Source organism: Lampetra planeri, chromosome 41 (assembly GCF_965212315.1).
Source record: "Lampetra planeri chromosome 41, kcLamPlan1.2.h2, whole genome shotgun sequence".
In the NCBI taxonomy this organism is placed as follows: domain Eukaryota; kingdom Metazoa; phylum Chordata; class Hyperoartia; order Petromyzontiformes; family Petromyzontidae; genus Lampetra; species Lampetra planeri.
The window spans coordinates 8,568,016-8,580,208 of NC_136147.1; the positions used below are offsets into that span (position 1 = coordinate 8,568,016).

The 12,193-nt window shown below is 52.7% G+C and overlaps 1 protein-coding gene across 1 annotated transcript in view; it reads right to left on the minus strand.

Moving 5' to 3' along the window:
- Positions 1 to 12,193, minus strand: part of ZSWIM8 (zinc finger SWIM-type containing 8) — a 99,403-nt gene that overhangs the window by 24,079 nt on the left and 63,131 nt on the right. The window contains exons 7-13 of the mRNA XM_078613506.1: positions 12,020 to 12,140; positions 10,435 to 10,636; positions 9,463 to 9,647; positions 6,513 to 8,022; positions 6,127 to 6,258; positions 4,285 to 4,464; positions 2,404 to 2,587 (exon numbers count right to left, since the gene is read on the minus strand). Of these exons, the coding sequence (XP_078469632.1) occupies positions 2,404 to 2,587; positions 4,285 to 4,464; positions 6,127 to 6,258; positions 6,513 to 8,022; positions 9,463 to 9,647; positions 10,435 to 10,636; positions 12,020 to 12,140 (2,514 nt within the window). The remainder of the gene's footprint in view (positions 1 to 2,403; positions 2,588 to 4,284; positions 4,465 to 6,126; positions 6,259 to 6,512; positions 8,023 to 9,462; positions 9,648 to 10,434; positions 10,637 to 12,019; positions 12,141 to 12,193) is intronic.

A 12,193-nucleotide genomic window follows, 5' to 3' on the forward strand; every position in this document is an offset into this window, starting at 1 on the left:
CTGCGGAGGCAGTTCTGCTGTGTTATGTCCGTCCCACCTGATGACGATTGCTTGTGTTGCGATCGAAACGTCGTGATCTATTATTTGTTTCTATCTACGTGACTTTACCGAAAGACCATAAAATGTTCTACACAAGCGCACACGATGGCCAAACGGGCGAGCGGGACAATCCACCACACTCCTGCCAGCCAGAACGTCAACAACTGTCCCCGCGACTTCACAGGGACAGTCCCAACCGAGACTAATGGCAAAACCTCTGCAGGTGGCCACATGGCTCTGTTGGCTTCCAAATCAAAACGTAAGTTTCTTGACATGACACTGACTGCCCAAGTGGAAGGGAAAACATATTTGTATACATGCTGCTGGGGAAAATCTAAAGCTGTCATTTTGAGTGCTGAACTCAGTCAGGTACCAGTGATTGTTGTATTCCAATGGGCTGAAGTCAAAAAGTGGCACCTAACGAAGAGTCATCCTCTTGCCTTCTATACTGTACAGGCAACAGACCTTTAAATCTCACGGCCGTTTAAGCAAAAACAACACTGCCATGCAACACAGCTTGCAAACCAAAATCATCCCTGTCAATGTTAATCATTGTCATGTCCACGGAGGCTTGGCTCACACCTGCCGGTACATCCTTATTTGCATTTAATGTTTTTTTCTTACATTAAACACAATCTATTTAAAACTTTGAATGAAGCCTCCCCCAATGGGAATAGTGCTTTGTTGCTAGGAACAGAGCGAAAAGCGCCGTTGCCAATGGTGAACGCGTGCGATGACGACAGTGGAACATTATGGGCATTAAGTCAAGCCTCACGGTGATTTGTTTCCGTACGGTTTTCAGAGATGCCAATTATTGGCCACTACGGGACAGCGTTGAAAACACGGGGGGGGCCTAAGGCCTGAATGTGAAAGGTGTCTACATTCAGTCTCAGTGCTGAGCACTTTTCGTTATTGGGAGCGGCCATCAGAAGGACTTTCCATGAAACGAATCTCCCCTCTCCAACACGCATCCGCAAGTGACGCTAAGGACTTGTGCTACATTCTCACGACTATTAGAAAGCAGATCCGAGCCACGCTGGCCTAGTCCCAGGATCGCCCAGCGTGGCTCATTTCTTATATAACCACTTCAAGAGCCGCACAGCCCTGAGGCCTTGTTCCTTACCGCTGACCACCCCCCTTCCCTCCGTGGCCGGAGGAAAGCGATCGAAACAAAACGATTGTTTATCAAGCAAAATATGCTTGCGGCTAGGTTACGCTCTTATAATTTTTTTATGGCTTTCTTCGATGATTTTAAACAAAAAGCACGGCCATGATGTTGACCTCCTGACCGAGAACCTGCCTCCTCTTCTGGGTCGCGGAAGGAAACACAATTGACAATTCGCACATCGAGGTGAAGAGAGGCGAGCAACACGAGTGGGTCGACCGACTGGCGGGTGGCTTTATGTTTGCAACTTCAGAAGAGCACCGACCACACGGAAGCACTGGTGTCAGAGGGCGAAGGACGTCTGTGGGAAAAGAGCTTCATAGCTCATTGGGTTTCTCCAGGACAAAGATTCTAAACACAGGAACAGTGAGTGAGAAGAGTAGAGGCAGACAAGGGCAGCATCATCGATATTGTTATCAGCTTGTGAGTGAATTCTATCAAGAAGGTTTTGATATTGACCTGGACTGCTGCGCTTGTGGCTAAAACGTTGATATGAGGGGAGCTCCCAAGTAGTTATGTCATATCTGATCCCACGTGGGCTCTTCCCTAACACAGGGTGATGGCACTACTCTGCGAACGTTCTGAATAGATACATTCTCTTCACATGAAGCCGAGAGCACGAAGTGCAATATAAATTTGCAAAAAGACAACAAAAACATCAATCACAATAATGCAGGTAAGAAGATAAATTCAGTTTCCCAATCTAGGCTACATAAGCTGTTGGGGCTGCTGCTGTTAGCAAGCACCTATGAAGGCCAACACGGGCACAAAGGGGTGGGGGTGTGGTGTGGCCAGCACCATGCCCAGCCACCTTTGACGTTTACAAATTTAAATTGGGACTTGAACAGAGGCGGCCAGGTTCATAGTGGAGAGAGCTAAACACTTGCGCTCTCCACATCACAAAACAAAAAAGACAAAGATCCCCCGTATACCCTGAACAGACTGTTGGGGAAAGTGCTGTTAGAGAGCACCTATGAAGGCCGGAACGGCACACTCCTCGGTGATGATGTTTACACACCGCACCAGGTACTCGTACGAGTCAATCTTGGGGGGGGCTTGGGGGGGGGGAGACCCAGGACCGGTTCAAATATTCGTTATCGATGTTTGCCGAGAGCAGAAATTGAACCCTGGCGTCCAGGTTCATAGCGGAGAGAGCTAACTTCTACACTTCCGCTCCCCACAAGCACACGCGTACGCACCGGGAGTGCACAGCACGTCGAAGATGAAGCTTGCCAGCATGAGGGGCAGCACCGGACGGTAGTCGCAGAACCCGCCGTCGCGGATCTGCTCGGCGCGCTCGCGAATCACGCTCATCTCCGTCACGCCCAGCGGGATCTTCTTGAGCAGCCCCATGATCTCTGACTCCTGGTAGGCCAGGCGAACCTGGGGCACGCGGCGCAAAGCACGTGCTGGTCAACAGAGCTGCCGCGTTTGAACGCGTCGCATTTCGAACGTGATAAGTCCGCGGGTCGAGGGACCTCAGAGGTATCTCTGCGACATCCGCTTCTACGGGCATATTCAACACGAGCCCCTTGGATATTCCCCACCGACAAAACACTCGCCCGCTGCTCGCATCTCCCATCTACCTCTCGTGTGCCTCCCTCTCACCTCTCTCGCCCATCTTCCCCACTGAAGGGCTGAGTACCCGGCACATGAGGAGCCACACATGACGAACGCCGCAATTAAGCGAGAAAGGGCCTCCCCACCGCCATCACGCCTCTCCCTGCCAGCGGAACGCGCCACGCGGTCGTGACGGATTGCGCAATTAAACCACCCGCGCACGAGCGCTCACGCACGGTACACCCAGAGGCGCGGGTGGCGATCAAAGAGTCCGCGGCCTGACGTAGATAGCGGTGAGTGGCCTTGAAGAAACAGCCCCCCCGTGAGGTGCAAATGATTTGCTCTGTTGACGTTCAAAGATTTGAATCCTCCTCGTTGTGGCTCCTCAATCCGCGTGATGACCACAGCACATGTCACTCTACTGTGACTATAAAAAACTCTCTCCCTGCAAAGAATAGGTTCAGAGTGAAAATATGTGCAAGTCGATGGGAGCAAGGCAGAGCGAATACAGGATTTCTCCCCAGATTGTTCCGAATTGTTTAACAGATGTCTCTTGCAATTATTTTAGAAGTTGACACCAAAAAAAATGGTTGATTTCTAACAAATGTAAAAGTACATGACAGCTATCATTAATTGGAATGAAAATTGGAATTGCTACAAAATTGTAATATTTTATTAACTTTAAACTGCATTATTTACAATGTTAAATTACGGAACTTTTCATCGCACGCCACCCGATCCCTCAACACCCCTTCGATCTCATTACATGCCACTTGTGCGTCTCTGCCTCTATACACCCCACCCATGCCTCAACAAAACTATTCTATCCCTCTACACGCCACTCAATAAGTCTAAACACCACCCTACACCTCGTTATACCTTCCAATCCCTCTACAACACCACCTCATGCACTCCATGCTGATGTGTATGCATGTTTAACTTCTATGGCACCGTACGTAGCCACCCGTGCATCGACACTTCACTGCGTACCTCTGCGTGTCTCCCTATCGGTCTACGCACCTTGCTATCCCTTCGCGCACCTTCAGATCCATTTTCACACCTCCCTGTACCTTGAAACACTTACCTATCCCTATTCTTGGTTCTTTCGGTAAAGTCACGTAGAAGGGGAATAATAAAATAAAACATGATAAAAATTCTCACGACGTTTCGACCACAACGCAAGCAGCCGTCCTGCTTGCAAGCAGCCATCCTGCTTGCATTGTGGCTGAAACGTCGTGAGAATTTTTATTTAATTAAATTTTTATTATTTTATTATTTCCCTTCTACGTGACTTTACTGAAAGAACCAAGAAAATGAATCCCTGCAGTCACGAAAGCTTTAAATCAAAACTTACCTATCCCTTAACACGCCACCACGCCATATCACCCAGCACCTCTACACACCTTCCTACCCTTCCGCACATGTCCTCTAGCTACCCCGTGTCTCGTCGACACCGCTGCCCGGTGCGCTCAGGTCCACATCTCTCGGAGCGCCCCCCCCACTCCCCCCCATCCGCGAACCTCCAGGGCTTTGGTGGAGGCCGGAGGCCGCTGCAGCTCCAGGGCGAAGAGGCCGACGACGAAGGCGAGGCCGTGCAGCTCGGACCGCTCGCTCAGCACGGAGATGAGGAAGGCGGCCTTGGAGAGCGTGCTGGCCGCCAGCAGCGTCTGCCGGTGCGTCGACACCTTCGCCTTCTTGCCCTGCAAGCGCGCGGCGGGAAGGCGGAGTGGCACCGGCCAGTGTCTGGCGTGACCGATCGTGGTCGGGGAGGATGTGTGTAATGGATGTGTGTTGAACTTCTTGGCACAGTAGAGGGTACAGCTGCATGCATCTCAGTCGGCCAACCCATGGCACCTGGGTCCGTCACGTAACCTCCCGTCAGCGAGCCTTCGACACTTCACGTGGCCTCGAGGTGCACCTGTCTTAGCACGGGCATCGTGGTGACGTCACTGTCACTTAGAGGCGAATGGCGGGTTTTTGTATTGGTTTAACTTCTTTCTCACCGTACGTAGTCAACCGCAATAATCGGAGGTACATGGGAAGGATGACAAACTAAACACAAAAAAAACTGTCCAAAGGAAATAAGTTTTCAATCTAGATAATTTAATCAGAATATTTATTTGTACCAAAGGAATCCGATGATAAAGCTCTTTTTCATAGATGTCCCGTAGGGGCAGGTCAGAACGTTACAACAAATAATACAAAAACACAATGAGTGCAAAATATAGGAAAGGTAAACAAATCACTTTAAACTTGCATACCTCCAGTGGCTTCTTAATATCAGAATGAAGAGCGTTCCAGACAGCCGCATAAGCGCATCTGAAAGCTCGTGATGCAGTGACCGTTGTTTGTACGATGGTGAGCCAAAAGCCACTGCGAGGACGACTGGAGTCATCTCAACATCAGCCTTAGTCGAGCTGAACGCAGTGCTGCATTCAGCGCGCTGGACTTGCGATCCAGAGATTCGATTTCCCGGCCCGGCAGTTGAAACAAGTGGGCAAGTCTCTTAAATCCACCCCTCCACCACTGTCCACCCAGCAGAATAAATGGATACACCGCAGTAGATCGGCGGATTGTGTGGCGGGGTAAATCATGGGCATTGCTACCTCTTCAAAGACGTATGGCCAGCGTGGAATAAGAGGCCAAGTACCCTCTACCGAGGCAATCTAGAACACAATCTAGCAGATGCCCTTCATCCAGCAGTGGCATGAGCGAGCGTTTGCAAGGCTGCAACTTTACCTTTGTCTCGTCAAGGAAAGTTTACGCCAATATGTAGAAGGAATACCGATGATCAAATCACTGATAATTGGTTTTTTACCCTTTTATCTGGCAACAAAACTGACACCTTTTTTACGAGGAGTCATGTTTGCATAGACCACAATACCTGCAGTCATAATGCAAACAAAAAACATAACTCTGATAATGTATGCACTGTCCTTGAAGTCGATTGGTCCACACCCGAGACAGCTTTCCTTAGAGCCGAGTCTCACATGGTGTTGGACCAGATGACGCCAAAAGGCGTCAGATAAAAGGGTAAAAAAACAATTATCATATTTTTCTACTGGCAAATGAGGTGCCAATGATGATCAAAAATCACTGTGAACGTGGCCCATCTCACCATATCTGGCAGGTTGGATCCTGCAGCATGCTTGGATGGATCACCAAAATGCACTGCTGGTTTTCATAAGCTTGTGGATGGGCACAAGTCCGCAAATTATTAATATTAATTTTATAAACTTCCCAAAGCGTTTCTCTTTCCCAGAAAGAATCAGAATGTTTATGCCCCACCACATTTAGGATTGCCCTCTCCGGCCTCCAGGCCAAGCCGCGGACAGGGCACTGTTTGGCATGAGGGACCTCACCTTGGTCTGCGGCTGCTCCACTTTGAGATCAGGAGGGCTGCCCAGGAGCTCGTTGGCGAGTTCGATGGCGAGCTGGCACGCCTCCGCCGCATAGCCGTGCGAGTACAGGGCCTCGGCACAGGCGAACAGCACCTGCGCACCACAGGATGGAGAACATGTGCAGGTTTTTTTCTTCCATAACCCAGCCATCTTTGGCTTCGCACAAAAACGCACGCTGTGATCACATTACCAGCTACAAGACGATGATAGTGATGACAACGGCGACGATGACAACGATGATAACAGTGATCTCAAGATCTCACCAATTGGAAGCCATCGAGCTTACATCGCAGCCATTTTGCTCGCGCCGAAACTAACTAAGGATTATTCAAACGTGGGTCCCGCACCTCCATGAAGCTCTCCAGCTCCAGCGGCCGGACTCCTGCAAACACGTCTTCTTTCTCCTCCACCACGCTCTCGGGCGGCTTCTCCTCCTCCTTGGCCGCATCCACCGATATGTAGAAGTATAGGTTGTAGTCGTCCTGATTTTCCGGGGGAATGGCCACCCCCTCCACACGCGCGCCAACAACGGGGGCGGCGGCGGACGGCCCCGCCTCCGGTGTCGCCACCACGGCCGCGCCGTTCTGCAGCCCAGCAGCATCCCCCTTCGCCGCCCCGTCCGCCTGCTTCGGCTCGGCAGCTTTCACGTCACCCGCAGCGTCGCCCACCATCGTCTCCTTGCCGTCTACCGACGCCGCAGCTTCGCCACCGCTACCGCTGGACTCGGAGCTGGATTTTAGGAGCTTGCCTGCCGCATCCGTGCTCCGTTTGACCACAGCCCCCGCCGACGCGGATGCTGCTGCTGCTACTGCCGCCGCCGCCACCGCCGCCTTCCCGTCGGAGCCTTTGTCGGACGGGTCTTTGGGGCGGCCCTTCTCGAAGGCGTCAGAGGCAGACTCGCCACCGAAAATCTCGCCATCCGAGGCGAAGGTGTTGCAGGCCTCGGCGCCGAGCGCCAAACCGCTCTCGTCCGGTCGCAGCTCCACCATGTCCGGCTCGAGGCAGCTGTCCCCGTCCTCCTCGCTGCTCACCGCGCGCTTCGACGCCGCCTTTCCAGCCGCAATGCCGCACGCAGACTTCGCCGAGCCGTGCTTCCCACGGCCACAAGCCATGCCGCCCGATGCCGCCGCTACCGGCGTCGCCGTCAAAGCCGCCGCTGCCGACGAGGCTTTCTCTGCGGCATCCGCGCCGGATTTCAACTGGCCGGGTCTCGAGCCGTCTCCTGGCGAAACCAAGGCGCTGCCACCGCCGCCACTGCCACCCCCTTTCCGCTTAGACACGTCTTTTGGGCGGACGGAGGAGTCCGTCGAAGGCGGGCTCTTCAGCACCGCCTTCGCCAGCTGTGCGGCAACGGCACCGTCCCTCACCGCCGGCATTTTTGGCAGCAGCGCCATCCCGCCGTCGAGCAAACCCTTGCCGTTGGCCGAGGCCGCCACCCCAAAATGCTGCCGTGGCTGCAAGTGCTTGGGGCAGCCCGTGACGGTCAGCTTCCCAGTGCAGGCTCCGACAGATGATTTGGAGAAGCCAAGCGAACCTGGCGGTTTGGGGCAGCAGTTGGGCGAGGCCGACTTGGGCCGTCCGGGGACCGTGGTGGTGGCTGGCGCCGGCGACGGTCTGCACGGAGGCTTCTTGTCGTGCGGAGCAGCGCCACCGCACGCTCCGTTCACGCCGCCCGGACCGCCGGAGTAGGTGATTCCAGGAATGGGGCACACTTGCTCCCAGTTGAGGTAGCAGGCCTCTAGCGCCGGCTTGAAACCCAAGAAGAGGTGCTCCTGGCTCTTGCGGGACTGGCCCCTCTTGGCCACCTCTAGCACGCGCAGGTGCCACTCGCGGAGTCGCTCTGAAAGCTCCAGGCGTCTGCGCAACGATGGAGAAACGGCGCCCGTTAATGCAGGCACTGCGCGAGGGTACTGTCAGCCAAGCACCACAGTGCTGTCTCCGCAAGCAACCGCTCGCAAGTCCACTGGCCTTAATAAACCAAGCAATCATTGAGCAATTGTAATTGATTTTTTTTACAAATAGGGGCCAGTATAATGAATCAACTGTGCCGTAATCCATCACAATTAAGATTGTCTTCCACAATCAACTGATCAAAATTAGACTGGCATCCACAAATCAACCAAACACAAATCAGGATTCTACAGAATTAATCAATAACAATGATTCTCTCCTCGACAATTACAACCATGCCAGCCACCACAACCAAACAATCATTAGCGGAATGTCACTCATATTAACCAACAGCCAATCCTCGAGCAAAACCCATTCCCATAACCCCAATACTTACCCCACCAATAAACCTAACCCCATCAATGACCCTATCAACCCCAAGCATTTCAGGACCAAATTCCAAGCCTGGCTATGTTCAGCTGTTATTGCAGAGATATAGACTGGTTGAAATTTGTCTGAAAGTTACCACCAAGAAGATATGCATCAAAATTCATGTCATGCCCAAGAGTAAAGTAACATTAGCATATCATTGTCATACCTAATGCAATGCAAATCCCTTTGTTAATCGACGATGGGATGAGGGCCTCTCCATGGTTGGTTGACCACACTTCACCACACTGCTCAGTGTGGGTTGGTGCAAGGACGGCCCAGCACCGGTCCAGATATCGCCCACCACGGATGTGAACCGTGGCCAGGAATCGAACTCGGCTCGCCGGCTTCATTGCACAACAAAGTGCACCGTTACGCCGCCGCTTCACCCCGTGTACTTCGCGGAAAAACAAACTATTCAACTAATTTTCAACTCAACAATTTTTTATTCTACCAGGTGAGCTATGTAGCTCTTTTTCAGAAGTGACCTGGCCACAAATGATCGCTCAACGAGGTGGCTTATCGTGTAGAAATTTATAGCAGCCACATACTCGAGCGCACGTTTTTAAATTTGGAGGGAAAAACCAGAGGACTCGGAGAAAAATCCACGTGACCAGCGGTAGAACATGCCAAATCCAAATATACAAGCATCAGGGTCGGGATTGAACCTACGACCTCCTGTATACCAGGCAAGGTAGTTAACATCTCGCCACCGTGGAAAAATGCACTGTGCATCTAACCCAGCCAAGGGCATTGCACATTTAGCTCAAAGGTCGAGGTGCAGCCCTTGTGACTGCTAGCTCACACCGCTGTTGGTGGTCTAGCGTCCACTAGAATGTAATTTGACCTCCTCTTCCAAGCTGGCCAAACATCACCTCGCCACCGCGGCGAGATGTTAACGAACATATTCTCGCGAGCGCGACTCGACCCCGTGCGCCGCGGCCGTGAGAATCGATTGCGAGCCGAAAGGTTCGTCACCTGTGGGGGCTGACGGCGGGGTCGAGCACGGCGAGCCGCCACAGCGCCGCCGTCTCGTCGCACATGCTGGCGCACGCGTGCGCCGCCACCTCCGACTGCCCGCTGCTGTTGCCGTGCCGGCCCGTGTGCCCGCTCGCGCTGTTGTGCGACGCCGACGTGCGCACGTTGTACCACCACGCCGCGATCTGCAAAAGCGCGCACCGACGCCAATCACAGACGGCGTCATCGTCCACCCCCAAAGACAAGGATCCCCCATATAACCTCAACAGACTGTTGGGGCAAGTGCTGTTGCGCGAGCACCTTGAAGGCCGGCACAGCACACGAGGGGGTGGGTGGTCAGCACCACGCCCGGCCGACCTAGTGGCGATGTTTACCCAGTCTCCCGAGTGGCGATGTTTACCCACCACACCAGGTACTCATTTGAGGCTGAGTCGACATAGGCGAGGCTCAAAACCTGTTCAAATAATCGTTACTAGTCTTGGCCGTGAGTGGGAATCGAACTCGGGTCGCCGGGTTTGTAGCGCACCACGCGAACCACTGCGCCACCATCACCACCACCGACACACGCAGGCCATTCACGCACACACGCACGCTCTCTCATCCGGCTTCACAACCGACAAGACAGGTACCCACAGAGCGATTCGATCCTTTACAGAGTAGGGGTCTCCCAATCGCATACAGCAGTGACAAAATGCCATTTACCACCGTGAGAATGGCTATTACACTGAATGAACGACCATTATAGCGGATGAACTGCATATACATATATATATCGGACAAACGGTCGTTAAAGCAAATGATCGACTAATATACTGAAAATATAGCCATCGCACTCAGGGAACTGATGATACCGGAATAACCGCACGTGCTGCTTATGTCGCAGTCAATGGCACGTACATGCGCACGTGTGCATGCACGAGTGTGCGCGTGCATGCACGAGTGTGCGCATGCGAGTGTGCGTGTGCGGGGCACCTGCTCGCAAGCGAGGCACAGCTCGGTGAGAATCTCCAGCAGCGGCACGGCGTTGCTGTCGCGCCGCCGCAGCATCTCGCGCACGATCGACAGCAGGTTCCAGATGGCCTCAGGCTCGCGTCCACGCAGGGGCCGCAGCAGGCAGGCCCACTCGGCAGCCGCGGGGGGCTCGGTGGACGACAGGTACAGCGAGTTCACGTCGCTGGGAGGAGGAAGGAGTGGCGGGCGGGGTTGGGACGTGCGAAGGATGGCCAAAGTGAATGCTCCGTTAGGTTACAAGTGGTGCAGCCCTGCACTTGGTTTCTCACGCCCCTGTTGGTGTAAGGACCGCTGCTAACGGAAACGTTAGCAGACATCCCCTCTATTGGAATTTTGAACCTTTTCTTCCATGCTTGGCAAACATCTATAAACTAAACTATAAACTATTTTAATTTTACCAGGTAAGGCCCACTGAGCTGTTTAGCTCTTTTTCAGAAGCGACCTGGCCACAAATGATAGCTCAACGAAGTGGCTTATCACGCGGAAATTTAAAGCAGGCAAATTAATCTAAAACGCATGTTTCTAAATGTAGAGGGAAAAACCGAACCCACAACCTCCTGTATACCAGGCGAGCTGGTTAAATTCTCACCACTGTGGCACCCTATCTTGGAAGAGGTGGGAACACACACAATTTACCCCACCGCACGTGACCTGCCAATCACCTGGCTGGTGTTCCCATTTACTCTGCTGTGTGGACAGAGGTGGGAGGCGGGGGGGCGATTAAAGACATTTGCACCGTTGTTTCAACTGCCGCACCTGGAGAATGAAGCGACAAACTCTGGATTGCAAGCCCAGCATGCTGACCATCACGGCACGGCAGCATGCCTAAGTTACACTGCTACAGCCGTGAAATTTAGCAGCAGCTGCAGCTCGCCACTATGCGCTCGGCTCATTGTTGCGAGCGTCATAATTTTCTCCTTTTTTCTGATGGAGTCCAGTTGCTATCAGCAACCCACTCGCATCTTTCACAAGCCTCCTACACACTCTTTGTTTTTTGTTTATGGTCTCGTCCCTTCCCCGCACCTCCAATTAGCGTGGTTGGCTACGTACAGCATGAAAGAAGTTCAAAATACATACACATGCCAATCCTGACCCTGTTCATAGCAGCCGTTGGCAAGTCCACTAAGCTCCACATCCACCCATTTATATTCGAGTTGGGCTGTACCTGTTTAACTTCCACTGTCTGACCAAACAGGAACAAAGACAGACAAAAACATACATCCCCCGTACAACACCCACAGACTGTAGGAGCAAGTGATATTAGATAGCACCTATTAAGGCTGGCACAGCCGGGGAAGCGAGGTGGTGTGGTCAGAAGCACACGTGGCCGCATTTGTCACCGATGTTAACTGCAAGTGGGAATCAGAATGTTTATTCATACTGGAGGAATACGATGAGCTATAAAGCTCTTTTTCACAGATGTCCAGTAGGGGCACGGGGTAAGAACGTTTCAACAACAAACACAATTAACAAACGCGACAGTAAAGCAAAGAACAAGAAAGGTAAATCAGGTCACACATGCGCACCCACATGCACACGCGCACACCTAAACACGATGGGAGAGGGCCCGCAGAACTTGTGCAGTGTCTTCTTGATGTTATCGCTGAGCGTGGCCTCATCCAGGTACCAGGTGCTCTGGTCCGAGGCGGAGGGCCCTGCCGTAGGATCTGTCACGTGACATCGCAGCATCGTGGGGGCGGGGGCAACCAAAGGAGATCAG